The sequence below is a fragment of the Piliocolobus tephrosceles genome, chromosome 6, assembly GCF_002776525.5.
Source record: "Piliocolobus tephrosceles isolate RC106 chromosome 6, ASM277652v3, whole genome shotgun sequence".
Classification (NCBI taxonomy): domain Eukaryota; kingdom Metazoa; phylum Chordata; class Mammalia; order Primates; family Cercopithecidae; genus Piliocolobus; species Piliocolobus tephrosceles.
The window spans coordinates 84,047,003-84,070,425 of NC_045439.1; the positions used below are offsets into that span (position 1 = coordinate 84,047,003).

A 23,423-nucleotide genomic window follows, 5' to 3' on the forward strand; every position below is an offset into this window, starting at 1 on the left:
ACACCTATAGTCCCAGCTACTTGGGAGGCTGAGGCAGGAGAATTGCTTGAACCTGGAAGGCAGAGGTTGCAGTGAGCCGAGATCATGCCACTGCACTCTAGCCTGGGTGGCAGAGTGAGACTCTGTCTCAAAAGAAAAAAAAAAAAATCCTTGAAGCCATAGAGGACAGGGAGGCATCCAGGAGTGGCTGTTGAATGCTTGTGCCATTCCCCACCATAAAGATGGCAGGAGAAACAGGGAACCCATGTGGCAGTGTACCCGCCGCCTATTGAATGAGTGACATGATCCTGGGGAACACTGCCCACCATGGATACACCAGCCATATGCCTTGGGAGCAGGTACCTGTGTAGAAAAGAATGGAGAAGAAAAAGCACAAACATTCCTTCCCCATTCCTGGGTGTGGCACCAGCATAAGACAGAAGTATGAAACAATGCTTCCTTTCACCGCTTTCCTTGTTGCTTTTCTTTTCTGGTGTCTTCTTCTCCAAGAGCTCAGGCTTTCCCCTCTCCAGCACCACCTTCTCAACCAATAAATCACTGGAGGGGAGGTCAATAGGAATAATGCATTCACTCTCTTCAAATATCCCAGGCTCTAGAATTACCCATCTCCTCTCCTGGTTTCAGAAATCTTGTTTTTTCAGCGGTGAGATAGCAGGAAACTGATCTGGTGAAATGTGTACATACTACTGTATAAATGATTGATGGATTCTTTTAACTAAATTCTAGTTACTTGAATTTCCAAAAGAACTGCTCTTTTACCACTCTACCAAAGTGAAAGTGGCAAGTTGCTACATGGAAGTGGGACAGGTAGAGGAGAGTTTTTGGTCACCATTCGGGTAAGCCAGGTGGTGCCAGCTCTCCTTCACTGGTCCTATTTCATAACATTTTTGCTTCTTGCATTTTAGAGCTACCAGTTCCCTAGAACAGCAGAAATAGCATGCTCCCCTGGCCCAACCAAGAGGTGCGGCTATAGTGGCCTATCTGTACTGGGGAGGGGACACCCCAGATCTGATATTGACAGGTTCACCCAACAGCAGGGATGTCCCGTGCCATGTGTAATACCTCCTCTTCTTTCATGGCTCCAGAATGTCCAGTGACTACATAGCACTATGCTGAGCCCTTCACATACACCAGCCTATCTTTGTGCTTGTAACAGTCTATGAGGGAAGCATTATTACTCCCATTCTACAGGTGGGGAAATTAAGACTTAGGGAGAAAAGGTAATTTGCTCAAGGCCTTGTAGCTAGAAATTGCAGGAGCTAACACATACCACTCTTGGCATGGCAGTTTAGACATGGACAGCTTTAGGATGGGGAGACTGAAAACCCAGGAAACATGTTGAGGCTTCTATTAAAATATTCTACTCAGCCAGGCACAGTGGCTCATGCCTGTAATCCTAACACTTTGGGAGGCCGAGGTGGGCGGATTATGAGGTCAAGAGATTGGGACCATCCTGGCCCACCTGGTGAAACCCTGTCTCTACTAAAAATACAAAAATTAGCTGAGTGTGGTGGTGCACACCTGTAGTCCCAGCTACTTGGGAGGCTGAGGCAGGAGAATCGCTTGAACCCAGGAGGCAGAGGTTGCAATGAGCCGAGATCTCGCCACTGCACCCCAGCCTGGTAACAGAGCAAGATTCTGTCTCAAAAAATAAATAAATTAAAATAAATTTAAAAATAAATAAATAAAATGAAATAAAATACACTACTTAGGAGGCTGAGGTAAGAGGATTGCATGAGCCCAGGAATTCAAGTCCAGCCTGGGCAACATAGCAAGACCCTGTCTCTGAAAAAAAAATTAACAGTGTAGAGTCATTGCACTGAAGAGTCATAAAGGGGTAAATGAAACAATACATCCCAGAGAAGAGAAAGAGCTTTGTTGTAATACCTAGATGGGAGGTTCTTTGAGTGTTCCCCATGGCTTCCTATTTAAAATCCAAACTACTTTACTTAGAATTGATTATACAAACTTTTGGAAAATCTAAATAGGTGAAAAGGAGGGACGAGAGAAAGAGGAAACTGCTGTCACTCTAGATCTTTTCCTTTCCTTTTTGCTATCTCTGTGATCATCTAAAACAACATGAACAACACTTACTGTTGTATAACTTGCTTTTCTTATAAATAGTCATGAATATCTTTCAAAAATATCTAGTTTTGATTTTTATTTTTTTTTTTTTTTTGAGACGGAGTCTTGCTCTGTTGCCCAGGCTGGAGGGCAGTGGCGCCACCTCGGCTCACTGCAAGCTCCGCCTCCCGGGTTCACGCCATTCTCCTGCCTCAGCCTCCTGAGTAGCTGGGACTACAGGCACCTGCCACCACGTCCAGCTAATTTTTTTTGTATTTTTAGTAGAGACGGGATTTCACCATGTTAGCCAGGATGGTCTCAATCTCCTAACCTCGTGATCCACCCTCCTTGGCCTCCCAAAGTGCTGGGATTACAGGTGTGAGCCACTGTGCCCGGCTTAGTTTTGAATTTTTAAGGCAGTGGCATCTACTGATTGTGTGGTTTCTTTCATTTTTTTCAGTAATTATGGTGTCTTTACTATGGTGAGAGTAAATAGTCCACTATGTTTTCTCCTTCGAGATGTAATTTTACACATTTAACTTTGTGATTCACTGGAAGCGTATCTGAACATGAAACAAGAAGCAAAGCTCTAATGTCATTCCTGCCCCCTACCCTCCTCCCTAGCCAATTTCTCTGATTCCAATTGTTGAAAACCCCTTTAATGTCCATCAATTTGGGCTGCTGGCTGGGCATGGTGGCTCATGTCTGTGATCCCAGCACTTTGGGAGGCAGGGGCTGGCAGATCACCTGAGGTCAGGAGTTCAAGACCAGCCTGGCTGGCATGGTGAAACCCTGTCTCTACTAAAAATACAAAATAATTAGCCAGGTGTGGTGGTGCACACCTGTAGTCCCGGCTGCTTAGGAGACTGAGGCAGGAGAATCGCTTGAACCTGGGAGGTAAAAGTTACAACGAGCTGAGATCGCGCCACTGCACTCCAGTCTGGGCGACACAGTGAGACTCTGTCTCAAAAAACAAGAGAAAAAGATGGGTTGCTTTCTTCGTTATATAAAATATTACATTTCTATATGCCAGGGACTACATCAGGCCTATCAGGTCTGTTCTACTGATCCTTCTCTTGACTCTTGAACTAGTACCATATTCTCTTAATAATGGCATTTCTGTAATGTGTTATCCCTTCTTTACACTGATTCCTCAAACATTTCTTAGCAGCTGGTCATAGTGGCTTAGACCTGAAATCCCAGCACTTTGGGGGCCAAAGTGGAAGAATCACTTGAGCCTAGGAGTTTGAGACCAGCCTGGGCAAAATGTTGAGACTCTATCTCTATAAAATTAATTTTTTTTTTCTTAGCTATTTTATCTGTTTGTTCCTTCATATGAAATTTAGAAACCTAGCCAGGTGTGGTGGCATATGCCTGTAATCCTGGCACTTTGGGAGGCCGAGGTGGGTGGATCACCTGAGATCAGGAGTTTGAGACCGGCCTGGCCAACATGGTGAAACCCTGTCTCTACTAAAAATACAAAAAAAAAAAATTAGCGAGTCATGGTGGCTCACACCTGTAGTCCCAGTTACTTGAGAGGCTGAGGCACAAGAATCACTTGAACTCGGGAAGCAGAGGTTGCAGTGAGCCAAGATTGTGCCACTGCACTCCAGCCTGGGCAACAGAGTGAGACTCAGTCTCAAAAAGAAAAAAAAAAAAAGAAAGAAATTTAGAATACTTTGGTTAAGTTTCAAAAATAATTTAAATTGCCTTAAACCTGTTTATTAACTCAAGGAGAATTAATAATTTTATAATATTTAGTCTCTCCTTTTGGGACCTTGATACAGTCTTCTGTTTTTTAGACTTTATCTCTTAGTAGGTTTTTGTAATTTTCTAGGTATTTTGTACCTTTTCAAAATTAAAAACAAGTTTTTTAGAGATGGGGTTCTTGCTGTGTTGCCCAGGCTGGCCTTGAACTCCTGGGTATAAGCAATCCTCTCACCTCAGCCTCCCTAGTAGCTGGGACTATAGGCACACAACCATGGCTTTGTAGAATTTTTTAAATAGCTACTGTGAATGGGAAGATGGAATTTTCCCCATATTTTTTTGTTTGCTTTGCTAAGATAGAATTATGCTATTTTTCTTTCTTAATTATTATGTAATCTAGCCACTTTGCTGAGCAATTTCTTATTAAGTTAGTGGTGTTTTTCCTCATTATTTTGAGTATTCCAGAAGCAAATAAATAATTATTTTGCCTTTCTGAAGATACAGTTAAGTCTGGATTCTTGTCATGGAGCCCTTCTGGGCAGTTGCCCACTTCACCTCTGCCTCCTCCAAAGTGCCAAGCACACAGTAGGTACTCAGTGAGTGTCCTTTGAATGAAGGTAAAGGAACTGCCTGGCTAAGGTCATTCTTGGCCCTGGGTGGCAGCCCTTTGATTCAGGGTCTGCACCTCAGTCTTACCAGAGGGCTGGGGGCTTTTAGACCCAGGTGTCTCATTCAGGCTGGCCACCTCACAGACACTTGCTACCCATTTCCATGTGGAGTGGGAGCAGGGGCCAGTCTCCCTAAGGAAACCCCATTCAGGACAAAAGAAGCTTAGAAAAAGGACACAGTGGAGGCGATGGCCATCCAGAAGATCTTGCTCTCTATCCAGCCAGGCTGCCTGAGGCGTGCCCTTCCAGGCTTGGAGCCCTGTCTCCAAGGAAAGGGATCCAACATCAGACACAGCCCCTCTCCCCAAGGGTCCAAGATCCAAAGTAGGAAAATGACAACTGTTTCTTATTCTCCTCCCTTTATTCCTATACCCTATAGAATTGTCCACATTTATTAGTATTCTGCTTTTTAATTTCAAAAAAAGGAATACATTCATACATTCACAAGGCTCAAACATAATCTAAAAAGGTATACAGTGAATGTCTTACTCTACCCTCATTCCATCCATCCCGTAGCCACTTTTATTAATTTGCGTGTCCTTTTAAGATTTATTTATTCAAATACAATCAAATATGAAGATATTATTTTTCCCCATTCTTACACAAAAGGTAGTATCTGATACAGACATTTCTGCACCTTGATTTCTAACTTAAAATATATATCATAGTAATACAAATAGTTAGCATTTATTGAACACTCGTATGCCAGTCATTTTTCAAACTGTTATCCATATATTAACTCATTTAATCCTTCCAGTACTCCTATTATTAACCTCATTTCTCCATGGAGAAATTTCCTTATCAGTATATAGATTCCTCAATGGCTTACAGCTACATAGTATTCGTTGTATGGGTGGATCATAATTTATGTAACTAATTGCCTTGTAATGGACACGTGGGTGGCTTCTAATTCTTTGCTATTGTGGACTGTGCTGCAGTGAATAAATTGTATGGATATCATCTTGTTATGTGTGGAGATAGAGCTGTGGAGCAGATCTCTAGAAAGAGGATTGCTGGGATAAATGCATTTGTAATTCTGATGTGTATTGCCAAATTGCCTTCTTCAGAGTTATTAGTTCTTTTCATAATTGCTTAGTATTTCTAATTAAGCGTAGCATTGATGAACACTGTGTATCAGTCTGGCTGGCTAGTAGGCTCTCTGTTGCTGGTTCCAGAACAAGTTGATCTCAACATGGTCCCAGATGAGACCCTTTCTTCTGGCCTCAGGTGGGCTGACTAATTCCTCTTTTTTTTTTTTTTTTTGATGGAGTCTTGCTCTGTTGACCAGACTGGAGTACAGTGGTGCAATTTTTGGCTCACTGTAACCTCCGCCTCTTGGGTTCAAGCAGTTTTCCCATCTCAGCCTCCCGAGTAGCTGGGATTACAGGCACAGGCCACCAAGACTTATTCTTATCACTGCCGGTGAGGGTAAATTACAGCAATATTTCTGGGGAAGTAACAGTATTTTCCCTGGTAATATTTGAAGAAGCAGCCTTGTAATGGTTAAGAACATGGACTCTGAGCTGGACTGCCTGGGTTTTTATATTTTCTTTTTTGTTTTTTTTTGAGACGGAGTCTCGCTCTGTCTCCCAGACTGGAGTGCAGTGGCCAGATCTCAGCTCACTACAAGCTCCGCCTCCCGGGCTTACGCCATTCTCCTGCCTCAGCCTCCCGAGTAGCTGGGACTACAGGCACCCGCCACCTCGCCCAGCTAGTTTTTTTGTATTTTTTTTTTAAGTAGAGACGGGGTTTCACCGTGTTAGCCAGGATGGTCTCGATCTCCTGACTCGTGATCTGCCCATCTTGGCCTCCCAAAGTGCTGGGATTATAGGCTTCAGCCACCGTGCCCGGCCGGGTTTTTATATTTTCTTTTGCTGCTGTAACAAATTACCACAAATTTAGGGGCTTAAAACAATGTAAATGTATTCTCTTATGGTTCTGGGGGTAAGAAGTCTGAAACAGGTCTCACTGAGGTATATTAAGGTGTCAGCAGGCTTTGCTCCTTTGGGAGGCTCTCAGGCAGAATGTTTTCTTGCCTTTCCCAGCTTTTAGAGGCTGCCCACATTCCTTGGTGCATGCCCCCTTTCTGTCTTCAAAGCCAGCAATATCACAACACTCCCACCTCTGCATTCATCACATCTCCTCTCATTCTCCTGCCTCCCTGCCCTTTCCTTTTTAAGGATTCACGTGATTACATTGAATCCACCCAGATAATCTAGAATAATCTCTTTATCTTGAGGTCCTTAATTGAATAACACCTGCAAAGACCCTTTTGCCATAGTAAGGTGACATATTCACAGGTCTCAGGAATTTGCACGTGGACATCTTTAGAGGCCACTATTCTGCCTACTAGAGTTTGCATCTAGACTCTACCACTTACTAATCGTGTGACCTTGAACAAATTATTTTGCCTCTTGCACCAGTTTTCTCATCCTTAAAATGGGGATAATAATGTTATCTATTCCATTGGATTGTCAGGAGGATTGAATGAGTTGATATTTGCCAACACTTACAATAGTGTCTGATACACAATAAATGCTATGGAAGTATCTGCTAGCTAAAATATATTAACCAGGCCAGGAGTGGTGGCTCACCCCTGTAATCCCAACACTTTGGGAGGCGGAGACGGATGGATCACCTGAGGTCAGGAGTTCGAGACCAGCCTGACCAACATGGAGACACCTCATTTCTACTAAAAATACAAAATTAGCCGGGGTGGTGGTGCATGCCTGTAATCCCAGCTACTCGGGAGGCTGAGGCAGGAGAATCGCTTGAACCCAGGAGACGGAGGTTGTGGTGAGCCAAGATGGCACCATTGCACTCCAGCTTGGGCAACAAGAGTGAAACTCCGTCTCAAAAAAAAAAAAAAAAAAATTAACCAAATAAAAATATTAAAATACAAACACTTTGATCTAGCAAGCCTATATTTATAATCTATTTCATAGGAACAAAAACATCCATGTTTAGACTATATAACTTGGATATTACTAAAGTGTTGTCCATATTGGCACCAAAAGAAAAAAAGCAAAGGAAAAGGAAAGAAAGAAAATGCACAAACAGGAAATTACCTGAATGCCAACAAAACGAGTGATTGAATCAATTGTGGCCCATCTGGGATATACCAGAGCTATTAAAGAAAATACATCTGATCTGTGCCTATGCACCTAGAGGAATGCTCTGAGTGAAAGTTTGTTAAGAGGAGGAAGTTACAAAGTAATTATATGAGTTGATTTCTTTCTTTCTTTCTTTCTTTTTTTTTTTTTTGAGGTGGAGTTTCGCCCTTGTTGCCCAGAGTGCAATGGCACCATCTCAGCTCACCGCAACCTCCCTCTCCCGGGTTCAAGCAATTCTCCTGCCTCAGCCTCCCAAGTAGCTGGGATTACAGGCATGCGGCACCACACCCGCTTAATTTTATATTTTTAATAGAGACGGGGTTTCTCTATGTTGGTCAGGCTGGTCTCGAACTCCCGACCTCAGGTAATCCGCCCGCCTTGGCCTCCCAAAGTGCTGGGATTACAGGCGTGAGCCACCGCGCCTGGTGGATTTCTTCCTTTCTTTCTTTCTTTTTTTTTTTTTTTTTAACAAATATCAACCCCCAAAATTGTAGATATCCAGGTCAATCATTTAACATGTTCTGTTTCTTCCTCTGGGAAATATGCATAACAATAATTCTCATCCAAGGGGCTCTCGCAAAGGTTAAGTGGCATGGCTGACATGTGTCAAGTCTGTACCATCCTGCAAGCAGCAGCCCAGTCTGGCATTTGTGTAAAGCGGTTTCACTGGAGAGAGGTGTGAAAGGGTGCACCCCACAATGCTTAACTGGTGCTTCCTCAGTGAGGAAGGGAAATTCAGAAGTGGTGGAAAGAGATGATTGTCGTTTCGTGTATCTTTGTATTGTTTCCCGGATGTTGAAATTGTTACTGTAGTAACTTTTTCTGTGTTATTGGTAGTTTGGATACTATCACCATAACCACAAACAATGAATTGGGAAAAGCAGAAACCTAGAAACATGCCATGATTCAAAGTCTGGTAATTTTGGAAAAGGAATTTAATAACGAACGTTTTAAGAGGAAAAAGGAGAGTCCTAACCCAGGCCAACCTTGTGTGTCCACAGCATCTACTGCCGAGGCTGTTCCAAGCCGCTGTGCTGCTCCTGCGCTCTCCTCGACAGCGGCCACAGTGAGCTCAAGTGCGACATCAGCGCAGAGATCCAGCAGCGACAGGAGGAGCTGGACGCCATGACGCAGGCGCTGCAGGAGCAGGATAGTGCCTTTGGCGCGGTGCACGCACAGATGCACACGGCTGTCGGCCAGCTGGGCCGCGCGCGTGCCGAGACCGAAGAGCTGATCCGCGCGCGCGTGCGCGAGGTGGTAGCTCACTTGCGGGCGCAGGAGCGCGAGCTGCTGGAGGCAGTGGACGCGCGGTACCAGCGCGACTACGAGGAGATGGCCAGTCGGCTGGGCCGCCTGGACGCTGTGCTGCAGCGCATCCGCACAGGCAGTGCACTGGTGCAGAGGATGAAGAGCTACGCCTCGGACCAGGAGGTGCTGGACATGCACAGTTTCCTGCGCCAGGCGCTCTGCCGCTTGCGCCAGGAGGAACCCCAGAGCCTGCAAGCCGCTGTGCGCACGGACGGTTTCGACGAGTTCAAGGTGCGCCTGCAGGACCTCAGCTCTTGCATCACCCAGGGGACAGGTAAGCACGCAAGCCATCTTCCTGGGCAGCCTGTGCCTCTGCTGCACCCTAGGGAAGGCGAGTCAAAAGAGATCATCTCCATTTGACAGAAAAGGAAACTGGGTTTTTATTCAGTCTTTGGGATTTGGTAAGGTCTTAGGTTCCAGGGCACAGGATAAGGGGGAGATAAGGCCCTGACAAAGGGCTGCAGCCACCCAGAGGGGACACGTTTTACTAATTTACAAGACTCTATGGATTGACCTAGCGATGACTCATGGGGAACGAAAAACTGCAAAGCTGAGAATCAGACCCAGTATCATTTTGGCTCTAGAGGGACCAACCGCTTCAGGAGGTTCTCTTAAGCCACCAGTGTCTCGGAACAGAGAAGTCAATTGGGACCTGGGGTTAGGGTAGAGAGGGGCTAAGAAAACCTCCGGGGGATGATTGGATGCTTACCCAAAACCGTACAGTGGCCCAGTGGAGGAGACCTCTTGTCTCTATGATGACGTGCTGTCCGACAACCTTTGCACGCCCTGCCTAGTGTTGGGCACTTGAGAGGTAAGGAGACACAGACCAGTTTCTGATCTCAAGGAGCCAGAGCCACATCACATAGCTGGAGAATGAGACAGTGCTCAGCTCTGCAATCCAAATCCGGGAGATGTGGCAGCTGTGTATTAGCTGGAACAAGGGGGCTTTCAAAATAAGGAGTGGGGGGAGTGCACAAGAGGGTCTCCAAGACTCTTTGACTAAATCTCTAAGCTGGAATGTGAGCTCTGAGCAGCTAGTATAGGATGCCCTTACTGGGAAAGGGGAGGGAGGCTACGGAATCTGAAGGCACATGGGTATGTGCCAGTGATAGAGAGCTTACTTACTTCTCCTGGAGCTGGACATGGATCATAAAGGACAATCTTAGAGGGCCTGGACCTGTGCCTTCTCCACCTAGGCAGTGAGTATTACCCATATTAAGGAAGTGACCACACAGAGTTAACACAGCTTGTCTTAGGTGTTATAACTGGGCAGTGGCAGAGAGAAGAGTTATTTTATTCCAAAGCATAAGAGATTTAGATTTAATAAAAACCAGCCTGCAGATAAGGAAGATCATGGAGCTCTCACTATATGCAGAGAGTCAGTGAGCTGGGAATGATGGCTTTATGATTGCACACACTTAGCCTTGCTGGTGGCTCAGAGATGGATAGAGGTGCACTTGGAGTTTGGAGCCAAAAGCAAGCACTCTAATGCCACCCCTCTTTCCCTTCTGGCTGGGTTCCTGCCCACTGAATTCGAGAGAGCTCTCCTTCCAGCTGCCCCTCCAGGGAGTTGTCCAGTGCTGTGGGATGCCCTAAAAAATGGGTAACCAGGAAAAGCAACAGGGACCTCCTGTCTATCACTGTCCCAGGTCAGGATGTCCCTTATCAGCATTTCCTTGACCTGCCTGTGACCTTCTCTGTGTTCTACAGATGCAGCTGTATCCAAGAAAGCCAGCCCAGAGGCTGCCAGCACTCCCAGGGATCCCACTGACGTTGACTTGGTGAGATGGGTTTGAGGTCTGAAGGGGAGGCGGTGGGGCCCAGCAGGTCAGGCAGGTTGTGAGTCCTGCTGTCCCTGTGTGTGCAGGGAGAGTGTCTGAGTGAGGGACAGCAAGTGGCTGGACTGGAAATTTCAGTGAGAGGAAGTAAAGGAAGACATTAAGGAAGGGTTGGCTGGCTACCTGACTGACTCTAGGCTCCTAAATGCCGAAGTTACTCTTGGTGGTCCATGAGCCGGGTTCAGTGGGGGTTAGATGTGGGGTAGACGGACGGCCACAGATCAGGGCTGCTGCAGAGGGAATTCTAGCATTAGATGGCATATGGGTGCCTTCCAGCCATGAGAAACTATGGTTGTCAGATGTATGGTTAGATATAGGGTCAGCAGCCCTAAGGGATGTGGCAGATGTCCTCTCCCCTCCTGCACCCTATCCCCAATGTGTGAGCCTTCTTTTGGAGTCAGCGTAGGTGGGCCTTCCCCCGCTGTTCCCCACAGGTGGTTCTTGGAAAGGAATGGGAAATGAAGCCAGGAGTCAGATCTCGATCCCAGTTGCCCAGGTTCTGCTGGTGTGACTCCAGGGCCACCATACATGTAACAAACCAGAGTGTCTCAGGGTTGGAAGGTATCCATGTCCCATCTAATGCTGGCGTTCCCTCTGCAGCATCCCTGAGCCGTGGCTGTCCAGCTTTCATGTACACATCTCCAGGGACAGGAAGCTTACTCATTCTAAAGGCAGCTGCTCCCAACTCTGGACTGCTCTGACTTAGAAAGTGCTTCTCTGGGTGGAAATGCAGTGGTGTCCCTTTGACTTGCCCCCTTTGGCACTCATAAATGTGGCTCCTCTCCACCAGAATAAGCATCCTCGGTTTCTTCCTGGACCTGGCGTCTGGTCTCTTCCCCAGCCTGGTCACTCAGGTTTGTGTGCGCCTAGCGTATCAAGGGTCTGGCCCCAGGACTGGCCAGTCCTTCATGGACAGCAGGTCTTCTGGTGGTGGGTAGGGGCCTAGCTTTTGCCATGGCATGACCCATAGAAGAGAGAGAGTGCTGTAGGTTGAGGCAATCAGGAGAGGCTTCCTGGAAGAGACAGGACTTAAGAGTCTCAGAGTTTTAGAGCCAGGCAAGAGCATGGAGTCTAACCCCCTTTTTTATTAACAGAGGATGAAGCTAAGGCCCAGAAAGAGGATGTGACTTACCTAAGGCTACACACAGCAAGTTAGGGGCAAGATTAAAAGCTGACTCTGTTTTTGTTTGTTTGTTTGTTTTTTGGATGAAGTCTTGCTCTGTTGTTCAGGCTGGAGTGTAGTGGCACAATCTCGGCTCACTACAACCTCTGCTTCCGGGATTCAAGCCATTCTCCTGCCTCAGCCTCCCTAGTAGCTGGGACTACAGGCACACACCACTATACCCAGCTAATTTTTGTATTTTGTAGTAGAGATGGGATTTCATCATATTGGCCAGGCTGGTCTTGAACTCCTGACCTCATGATCTGCCTGCCTCAGTCTCCCAAAGTGCTGGGATAACAGGCGTGAGCCACCGCACCCGGCCTAAAAGCTGACTCTTAACTGCCTTGGGTACTGCATTCCTATATACACAACCTCAAAGTAAAATGACTTTTCTTTTTAAATATGTATACACATAATACAATCACATAGTCAGAAATAAAAACACAGAAAGTGATCAATAGTGTCTTACTCCCACTTCAGCCCCCAGTTCTTATGCCCATATAACTATCTTTTAAAAATTTATTTTGATACAGTCTTGCTCTGTCACCCAGGCTGGAGTGCAGTGACACAATCTCGGCTCACTGCAACCTCTGCCTCCTGGGTACAAGCCATTCTCATGCCTCAGCCTCCTGAGTAGCTGGGATCATAGGGGTGCACTACCACACCCAGCTAATTTTTTGCATTTTTAGGGGAGATGGAGTTTTGCTATGTTAGCCAGCATAGTCTCAAATTTCTGGCCTCAAGTGATCTACCCACCTCAGCCTCCCAAAAGTGCTAGGATTACAGGGATGAGCCACCGAGCCCCTCTCTTTTTTAATTTCTTATATATCCTTCCAGAATTTATGTAATTACAAGCAAATATTATTATAGATATTTGCCTTTTGCATTCTGTGCTTCACAAAGGTAGCATAATACCATATACACACAGCACCATACCAGAATTCTTATCCTATCAGTAGGTAGAGAGCTTCCTGATACCTTTTTGCAGCTGCATAATGGACCATTAAATGGATATGGCAGGCTTTATTTAGCCAGTTCCTTGTTGCTGCATATTTAGGTTGTTTTGCTATTACAAACAATGCTACAATGGATGATGTTCACAAATAAGTAATATAAAATAATAAGGCTGAGTACGGTGGCTCACACCTGTAAACCCAGAACCTTGGGACACTAAGGCGGGCAGATTGCTTGAGCCCAGGAATTTGAGACCAGCCTTGGCAACGTGGTGAGACCCTGTTTCTACAAAAAGTGTAAAAATCAGCCAGTTGTGGTGGCATGTGCCTGTAATCCCAGTACTCAGGAGACTGAGGTGAGAGGATCACCTGAGCCCAGGGAGTTTGAGGTTGCAGTGAGCTGTGATCACACCACTGCATTGTAGCCTGAGTGACAGAGGGAGAGCCTGTCTCAAAAAACAAACAAATAAAATCAAAATAATAATGGGGAAGTGCCCTTGGTCCACAGACGCAGCTGTCTTCCAGGTGCTAGTCATTGGTGAATGAACAGCAAGAGAGCCTGCACTGTCTTGTGTGAAGGTCTAGGCATGTTGGGTCTTTGTCTTGATAAAATCAGAGTAGACGTGGCCTGTCACTATCAGCTAGGAAGCAGTTTGAACTGGGACTATCAGAGGGTTGCTCTTTTTGCAAAGCCTCTGGCTTCAGTCCTTGCCTGGGGATGGCAGTGGAGCTGAGGGAAGAAAGTGGGGAACACAGTGTGAGTGCAAGGACAGGTGAGGCAGGCACAGACGGCTGTCCTAAGGGAAAGTGCTCCATCAGCTGTGCCAGGAGAGAAGCAGCTCTTGAGGCCATGTTTCTGCCTTAGAAGGCGGGAGTTGGGCATCTAGCTCCAGCGCTCCTCCCTCTTGAAACTGCTGGTTTGTTTACTTTCATTGCAACTATATGCCTGGAAGAGATGAAGAGAAAACTCAACAGGCTTCACTAGGATTGTTTGGGTGGGGCGGCAGCAGCTCGGATATTTTCCCTCCTCTGTTTCTCGTAGGCTTTTTGTAATCATGTTATAACACTTTAATAGAAAAAAATAAATTTATTATTTAAAGCTATAAAAATTATAAATCCGTCATTATGATGTGTTTTTCTCTACTGAGCCCTCTGGTGCGTTCCCTGTTTTATTAACGTGGATGGAGGGTGTGTCAGGGAGGTTGGGACAGAGGCAGAGAGGAGGCCAGCCCGGCCTTTGGGGAGTTCGTGACCTGTCTGGAAAGAGGGTCTTTTACATACCAGCAGTTTGCAGAGCCAGACACAGAATGGTAGAGCAGGACCTTTTAAACTCCTTTTTGAAAAAAAAAAAAGTTTAATTTTGGTAAAATGCACATAACATAAAATACTTCATCTTAACCATTTCAAAATATTCAGTTCAGTGTATACTGAGTGTACAGTTCTGTAGCATTGAGTACATTCACACTGCTGTGCACCCATCGCCACCACCCGTTCCAGAACGATTTTCATCTTCCCAAGCTGGAACTCTGTCCCCGTAAAACAGTCACTCCTCATGCTGCCTCCCCTCAGCCCTGGTGACCCTTGTCTACTTTCTGTCTCTATGATTTTCACTACTCTAGGTACCTCCTATAAGTGGAATCACACAGTATTTGTCCTTTTGTGACTGGCCAATTTCACTTAGCGCAGTGTTCTCAAGGTTCATCCATGTAGCATGTGTCAGAATTTCCTTTCTTGTTAAAGCTGAATAATAATATCCCATAATGTGTATATGCCACATTTTGTTGATCCATTCGTCTGTTGATGGACACTTGGCTTTTTCCATTTTTTGGCTATTGTGAATATACTACTGTGAACACGGTGTACAAATATCTCCTTGAGACCTTGCTTTCAATTATTTTGCATGTTTACTCAGAAGTGGAATCACTGGATCATATGGTAATTCTATTTTTAATTTTTTTTGAGGAATCACCATGCTGTTTTCCATTTTTTATTGCATAATTTGACATTTCCACCAGCACTGTATAAAAGTTTTGACTGGAGAGAATACAGCCTCACCAACATTTGTTATATTGTCTCTCTCTCTTTTTTTCTTAAATAATAGTCATTCTAATGTGTATGAGGTGGGTTAAACTCTTTTTTGACCATTATCCTCTATTAAAAATGTATACATTTTACATCTTAACTTATAGTGTATACATATGCACACACATACTGTAGCTAAAGGAGAAGTTTTATAAAATAGGCTGGGCGCAGTGGCTCACGCCTGTAATCCCAGCACTTTGGGAGGCAGAGGCAAGTGGATCACCTGAGGTCAGGAGTTCAAGACCAGCCTGGCCAACATGATAAAACCTAGTCTCTTCTAAAAATATAAACCTTAGCTGGGCTTGGTGGTGGGCACCTGTAATCCCAGCTACTCAGGAGGCTGAGGCAGGAGAATCATTTGAACCTGGGAGGCGGAGGTTGCAGTGAGCCAAGATTACGCCACTACACTCCAGCCTGGGCAACAAGAGCGAGACTCTGCCTCAAAAAAAAAAAAAAAAAAAAAGTTTTACAAAATAAATTATGGGCTGGGCGCGGTGGCTCAAGCCTGTAATCCCAGCATTTTGGGAGGCCGAGACGGGCGGATCACGAGGTCAGGAGATCGAGACCATCCTGGCTAACATGGTGAAACCCCGTCTCTACTAAAAAATACAAAAAAACTAGCCGGGCGAGGTGGTGGGCGCCTGTAGTCCCAGCTACTCAGGAGGCTGAGGCAGGAGAATGGCATAAACCCGGGAGGCGGAGCTTGCAGTGAGCTGAGATCCGGCCACTGCACTCCAGCCTGGGCGACAGAGCGAGACTCCGTCTCAAAAAAAAAATAAAAAATAAAAAAAAAATAAATTATGATTTTTACATGGGATATACTCTGATAATATTTCTATTCTATACTATTATTTTTGATATAATAATGTTGGTCATGACCCACTAAATTGCTTTCATGGTTGGATCCACTAATGAGTCACAAGCTGCAGTTTGAAAACCACTGGCCTTAAGAGTGACTAGACTTTCCTAGAGGCCTGGCAGAGACAGATCCTGGGAAATCATCTGTTCTCTCTCCTTCCCCAGACAGACTCACACTCTCTAATCTGCAGAGATCCTACTCCTTCTTTTTAAAGATGTGGAGAAAAAGGAAGGAAGGAAGGGAGGAGGGAAGGAGGTCAATCCATCATGGCCAATGGTGTGGAGCCCAAGAGAAGGACCCACCGTGGGGTTCTGGTACCTGGCACACCCAGGAGCCAGCACTGTGCTGGGGCCATCCCTGCCTTAACTTACACACCCAGCAGCCTCTGTGGGGAGCCTCCTCGCCCAGCCCCAGCTTGCCTGGGTGGTTCTCAGAAGGCCCACATGAGAGGGACAGAGCTTGTCCCCGTGAGGAAGGCATATCCCTGCCACTCACTCATTTTCAACAATTGGTCCAGTGGACGTTTAAAGTTCACATAAGAGAGAAAGATGGTGGGGAAGGATGTAAAAGACTCAGCAAGTAAAGAAAATGAAGAGCACGCTGGGGCAGGAAGAGGCCTCCATTTCAAGGCACTGGATTTGGCCGGGTCTGGTGGCTCATGCCTGTAATCCCAGCACTTTGGGAGGCCGAGGTGGGCGGATCACCTGAGGTCAGGAGTTCGAGACCAGCCTGGCCAACATGGTGAAATCCCGTCTCTACTAAAAATACACAAATTAGCTGGGTGTGGGGGTGTGTGCCTGTAATCCTAGCTACTTGGGAGGCTGAGGCAGGAGAATCGTTTGAACCCAGAAAGCGGAGGTTGCAGTGAGCCAAGATCGCGCCACTGCACTCCATCCTGGAAACAGAGCAAGACTGTCTCAAAACAAACAAACAAACAAACAAGCAAAAAAAAAAAAACACTGGATTCAGGCCAGGCCAGGGGTCCCGAGGTATGTGACCTTGGGAAATCACTTCACCTCTCTCTGCCTCCGCTTCCTTCTCTGAAGACTGGCAATAATCTATGGTACCTACTTTTTTTTTTAACTATAATTTTTATGGCAATAAAATTCATATAAAATTCACCATTTTAACTCTTGAAGTGTGCAATTTAGTGGTATTTATTACATTCATAATATTTTTTAAATTTTTAAATTTTTTTTTTCTTTGCAGCTCCAGCTCAAATGATTAAATTTTTTTCTTTTTAATTTTCAGAGATGAGGTCTCTCTATGTTGCCTAGGTGGGAGACTGAGGCGATTGTCTCACCTCAGCCTGCTGTACTTTCATAATCTTGCACAGCCATTGCCACCTATCTAGCCCCAGAATATTTTTATCCCCCCAGAAGGAAACCCCTTACCCATGAAGCAGTCCCATTTCCCCCTCCCCCATTTCCTGGCAACCACCAATCTGCTTTCCGTGTCTATGGATTTAACCATTCTGAGCATTGCATGTAAATAGGATTATACAATGTGTGTTTTGTGTCTGGCTTCTTTTTTTTAAAATTAATTAATTATTATTATTATTGTTTGAGACGGAGTCTCACTCTGTGCCCCAGGCTGGAGTGCAGTGACACAATCTTGGCTCACCGCAATGTCTGCCTCCGGTCTCAAGCGATTCTTGTGCCTCAGCCTCCCAAGGAGCTGGGACTACAGGTGTGCACCACCACGTCCAGCTGGCTTCTTTCATTTAATGTAATACGTTCAGGGCTCATCCATGTTGTACATCTCAGTCCTCCATTCCTTTTTATGGCTTAATAATATTCCATCACGTGGCTGTACCACATTTTGTTTATTCACTCATCAGTTGATGCACATTTAGTTTATTTTGCCTTTTGGCTATTTTACCTTTTGGCTATTTTACCTTTTGGCTATTGCTGCTCTGAATCTTTACGTGCACACTTTCGTTTAACCATCTGTTTTCCCTTCTTTTGGGTGCACACCTGGGGTAGAATTGCTAGGTCATATGGTAATTCTACATTTAGTCTTTTAAGAAACTGCCTTTATTTAATTTTGAGATAGATACATGAAGTACTTAGCACTGTGCCTGGCACAGAGTAGTAATAAGAACAATATTTATCATCAACGACATTTTCTAAGTGCCAGGTATTTTATATTTTACTTGTATTAACACATTTCATCCACATTCCCATATAAGGTAGATGTTATTACTCCCATTTTATAGAGGGGGACTGAGGCCTGAGGAGTTTTAAGCAATTCACCCAACTCGTGCAGTAGCTGACCCAGGTAGAGTTAAGGTTGAGAGGGCAGAGGCAAGGCCCCAGGGAGGCCAGTTTCAGCTCAATGGGAGAATTTTCTCATTGTTACAGGAGCTGCTTTCGCCAGTAGTGAGCACTTTGTCCCTGGAGGTGTGTGTATAAGTTGGGCTAATTATTGAGCATGTCCTGCGTCGGGCACTGTGATTCCTGGGGTATCTTCCAGCCCCCTAGGACACACAAGAACCAAAGTGGTCCCTGGGCACCAGTAACTCAGAGTCAGAAGGAGGTGATGACAGGTGTGGTGGCTCATGCTTGTAATCCCAGCACTCTGGGAGGCCGAAACAGGAGAATTGCTCAAGCCCAGGAGTTCAAGACCAGCCTGGGCAACATAGTGAGAGCCTATCTCTACAAAAAAAAAAAAAACTTTTAAAAAAGGAAGTGATGTGATGGAGAGCTTGGAGGACTTCTTGTCCCCAGTGAACTCGGAGCTGTGAGTCAGGGAACCTGGACCTATGACTTGGTGAGGCCCCAGGGATTGGGCCAACCACAGGTCTGGGGTACCTGGCCCTGGGGTTACTGCCTAGTCATTTCTGACTTGATTTTCCCAACTTTGCAGCCCGAGGAGGCAGAGAGAGTGAAGGCCCAGGCTCAGGCCTTGGGGCTGGCTGAAGCCCAGCCTGTGGCTGTGGTACAGTCAGTGCCCGGGGCACACCCTGTGCCAGTGTACGCCTTCTCCATCAAAGGCCCTTCCTACGGAGAGGTAAGGTTCTCCCCAGCCCCGGCCTCCCCTCCTGAAGGCCTCGATTCCATCAGGAAAGTGAGCTGGCACTGGGGTGGGAATCCAGGCCTTCATCAGATCAGCTCTTCGTGGGAAAGATTTTGCTCAGCGCCTTCTCTGTGCTCTCCCCTGTTCTTGGCTGCATGGTCAGGGAGCTCCCCAAAAGCATGGCCCACTCCCAGCCCAGCAGGGGTGCTGAGACACCCAGGGCTGTCAGAGGCCAGCAGAGACTGGTGGACAGCAGGCAGTACCAGTTTGGGAAGACTTCCTGTCTGAAGAGAGACGTGATCTGCATGGTTGAGAGCAGAGGAGAGGGGACAGCAGGAGCAAAAGGGTGGTCACAAGCCCCTGGCACTCAGGGCAGGCTCTGCCCACCAACCCCTGGAGGCATCTGACCTGGCTCTGTGACTCCCTCTGTGCAGGATGTCTCCAATACAACCACAGCCCAGAAGAGGAAGTGCAGCCAGACCCAGTGCCCCAGAAAGGTCATCAAGATGGAGTCTGAGGAGGGGAAGGAGGCAAGGTTGGCTCGGAGCTCCCCGGAGCAGCCCAGGCCCAGCACCTCCAAGGCAGTCTCACCACCCCACCTGGATGGGCCGCCTAACCCCAGGAGCCCCGTCATAGGAAGTGAGGTCTTCCTGCCCAACAGCAACCACGTGGCCAGTGGCGCCGGGGAGGCAGGTAGGGAGGTGGGTAGGGCAGTGGCCTGTGTGCTGCCTGCCAGGGTCTGGGTGGGGCCCCTCTTCTGTATTTTGGCCCCATCCAGAAAGTACAAAGCCAACAGGAGTCCCTTATTCCCACTGAATAAGATAGGCAAAGTTCACAGTGTGCCTGGGGGTGAGAGTGGATATGGTTTACCATGTGCTTTGCCATGATTAAGGTGTGGGGAGCCTGACAGGCTAAAATGCACAGTTCTATGAGTCCTTTCTCCCAAACACTAATCTGACAGTGCCCAGTACTGTGCCTTTGCACAGGGCAGGTCTCCACAAGAAGTTTTGGCTGATGCCTAGCATACTCCCAGAGAGGAGTTGGGCATACCATCACAGGAAACTGGACTCCCCGTGACCTTAACTCTGCTCTCTCAGTCTACACCCATCATTTCCCCAAGTGTTTCTATAAAGGCCACCTACCTAGGTATCTCATTTGTCGGAGTTACCTTCTATGAACACTGCCAGGCAGGTAGTCAGTTGGGCAGGAGTTGAGGTCAACCCAGAGAAATCTGGAACAAGAGAGTTCTTCCTGGATCTGCTTAACCCAGAGCACAACTTTGTTCTTCATTCTGACTGAGCCCCAGCCCTGGTCACACCCTGAGGACTGACTGATACTCCTTACCCACAAATGCTATTGGTAATCGATGGGTTTTGATTCACTAAATGAAGCATATTTTAACTCTAGACATCCCAGCTCATGGAGCTGCAAATGGGGATAGTGTGCTTCTTTAGGATTACAGAAGGTTCCAGACCAGGTAGTGGTTGTCAGGCCTCCTGTACAGGGGTCAAATTCTGAATTCTGGGCAAATAATTGAATATTCATAGATAAGGCACAGCAAGAAATTATGGAAACCCATTTGTGAATTACACAAATCCAAATGTAAAACAGTCACATTGGCACACACAGTGGCTATTCCCATTCTCCTGCAGGGCATCCGTTGCCCCCAGTCCACTGGCCTGCAAGGATTCCAGTAGGTGCACACCCACACCCCTCCCAGCGTGTGTCCTGGGCAGTTCATAATGCATCTCCGCTTCCCCGTTTCAGAGGAGCGCATTGTGGTGATCAGCAGCTCGGAAGACTCAGATGCCGAAAACTCGGTGAGTGGCCCAGAAGTTCAGCCCAGGACTCTTGCCTTCCCCCATTTCAGGTCCCAGGGGGCACAGCCACAGCAGGTAACTCTCAGACTTGTCTTGCGCCTGGGGAATTTTCCAGTGAGGCATTGAGTCCCAAGCTGTGCTGAGGACAGTCTCCAAATGCTAGCTGCATGCCTGGACCACCCCAGCCCTCCTACTACACCAGGGCAGGAGCCTTCGGTAGCCATATATACTCTTCTGAAATGCTGATAGCATATATCCAGAGCCCTGTCTCTTTTCTGGAATGTCCAAGGCCTTTTTCTGGAGCTTTCTTATGCATTTACTGCCCTCTAAGTCCTCAGTGAGGAGGGCTAGACAAGAATCCATTCCTTGGTTTATTGCAGCCAGTGGGGGCCAGTGAATGGGTGTGACGCCACAGGGCAGCTGTTCAGGGGCCAAACAAGTGAGGTTTGACTCCATCCATGTAAGAAAGAACTGTAAATCCATTCCACAATGAAACAGGTGGCCTCATGGGTAGCGACCCTTCTGTCCCTAGAGGTTTATTACTAGAGGCTGGGCCATCACCTGTCCAGGGGAAAATGGGATCTGAATAGAGTGAAAGGTTGGACTGGGTGGCCCCTGAGGTCTCTTCCAGCCCTCAGTCTGAGGTTCTGTATTGGAAAGTGCACGAAGCCCATGGAGACCGCCGAGCCACAGTCCTCGCCAGCCCACTCCTCGCCAGCCCAGTCTCTGCTGAGAGCACAAGGAGCCTCCAGCCTGCCCCGTGGCACACACCACCCCCCAGCTTGGCCTCCCCACCAGCCCGCTGAGCAGGCTGCCGTCCCTGATGCTGAGCCTCACAGCCAGCCTCCTGATCACCAGGAGCACCCTGCCGTCCACCGTGGGATCCGCTACCTGTTGTACAGAGCACAGAGAGCCATCCGCCTTCGCCACGCCCTCCGCTTGCACCCTCGATTGCATCGGGTCCCTACTCGGGCTTGGTCTCCCCATGTGGTCCAAGCCAGCACTCCTGCCACCACAGGGCGCCTCAACCATCTTGCTAATGCCCAGGAACATCCTGCCCAGCTGCAAAGGGGCATCAGCCTACCCTGCCGGACACGAGGGACTGTGCGATCCCGCAGCCGCTCCCTCCGGGGCTCCTCCCATTTATCCCAGTGGCTCAACCACTTTTTTTCCCTCCCCCTCTCCTACATGAATTCCCAGCTTGATAACTCTTCCATGGTGGGGGCAGGGGGAGGCAGAGCCCAGACTCTTGGAGCAGGTGTTTCCTCTGGGGATTCTGTCAGAGGCTCCATGGAGGCTTCTCAAGTCCAAGTGCCTCTGGAAGCCTCTCCAGTTACATTCCCACCACCCTGTCCCCCAGAAAGGCCCCCCATCAGCCCAGTCCCAGGCGCCCGTCAAGCAGGCCTCTGAGAGTGCTACCCTTCTCTTATAACCTTGCAGCCAACACCCCTGCCCGGCCCCTGAGCTGCCTCCTCTAGCCCATGCTCTTTCAGGCCCCGCACAGAGTACGCATTCATTAATTCTTGGTAAAGGAATGAATCAGTGAATGAATGGCTACGCATGGACCTCTGGGCAGGGAGACATGGATCTTCTCTGGCTGAGAGGGGAAGGCTAAGGCATGGCTGAGACTCAAGCCACCATTCCAGGACTCTGCCCAAGAAAGAAACTTTTGTCACCCCTGCACCCTCCTGTGTTCTGAGTCCCTGGCAAATAGCACAGCCTTCCATGGCCTGATCCCCACCCCAAGCCTTTCCATGGGGCCTCTGCCAGGATCTAAGCCCATGAGCACAGGGACTGGCTATCCCAAGACCTGGCAGATTGGCTGCTCAATAAATACTTGTTGAACCATCACCCTCGCGAACCCTTATTCCATGACCATCACATTCTCTGATGGATCCAGCTCCTCGCTGCAGGCTGGTTCTGTCTTCCCTACGGTGGAACTCGGTTCTCCTGTGGGGATACCATGTCCCCTCTTCTGCCCACACTTATGGGCATCAGAGGTGGGAGGTAGGGTCAAGGCCCCGTGCTTCCTGGACTGTTGCATCCCCCTCCTGGCCGTCTGGTAAGATCCTCTGTGCCTCTGAGGATCCTCTGTCCCTCTCAGGGTGGGCCCTATGCTCCCCAGCTCATCTCAGACACTCACCTGCCTACCCTCACTGAGGGCAGACGTGAACATTCGCCTCCCAGATTTCTTCTCCCTGCTCAGGTCCTGCCTTCCTCCTGAGTGAATTCTACATCCACCAACCTGCCCGCCACTCCTTGACCTCTCAGGGGTCGTCGCCCCATTCCCCCCGACAACTGCCTGCCCTGTGGCTGCGCCCTGCGCCTCGCCATCACCGAGCACTGTCAGTCCCTCAGCTGGCCCCCTCGGACTCTGACCGCAGCCTCCTGTTTCTTGAGCTCTAGGTCCTACCTTTGCCTCCCTCCAGCCCCGCACACTTGCCATTTCATCCCATCGTTCATCAGGATTGCAGCTGCCTGCCCAGCAGAAAATCCTGGAAGGACTCAGGTGCTTGTCACCTCTGTGCTGCCACCTGGAGGCCGAGATCTGTGGGAGAAAGGCCTGGGAAAACTATGAGTGGTTGTAACTACTAAGGGCTCCTTGGTTCTCCGCCCAGTATATCCTTTTGCTCTGCAGGGCAGCACCCGCCTGCCTTTTCTCACTGGACCCTTGTCCCAGCCTCACCCTCAGCTGGTGGTAGCACCTTCTGCTCCAGGGAGAAGACAGGAGCTCTCCAATGGCATAGGGACAGTTAACACCTTGCTCTCTATTTACAGATCCCCATCACGTCCCTTCCCTGTCCTCGTTAGGGTGGAAGGGACATCTGCCT

At 47.8% G+C, this 23,423-nt stretch overlaps 1 protein-coding gene across 17 annotated transcripts in view; it reads left to right on the forward strand.

Moving 5' to 3' along the window:
* Positions 1–23,423, forward strand: part of PML (promyelocytic leukemia) — a 551,773-nt gene that overhangs the window by 21,256 nt on the left and 507,094 nt on the right. For 7 of the 17 annotated variants that reach the window (XM_031935786.1, XM_023193121.3, XM_026447954.2 and 4 more), the window contains exons 3-7: positions 8,554–9,134; positions 10,571–10,641; positions 18,623–18,766; positions 19,207–19,465; positions 20,540–20,592. In XM_031935786.1, the coding sequence (XP_031791646.1) occupies positions 8,554–9,134; positions 10,571–10,641; positions 18,623–18,766; positions 19,207–19,465; positions 20,540–20,592 (1,108 nt within the window). Of the gene's footprint in view, positions 1–8,553; positions 9,135–10,570; positions 10,642–11,298; positions 12,023–18,622; positions 18,767–19,206; positions 19,474–20,539; positions 20,668–21,212; positions 22,444–23,423 lie in introns of those variants that run through there. The other 10 variants (XM_023193118.2, XM_023193119.2, XM_023193123.2 and 7 more) reach the window with 10 other exon arrangements.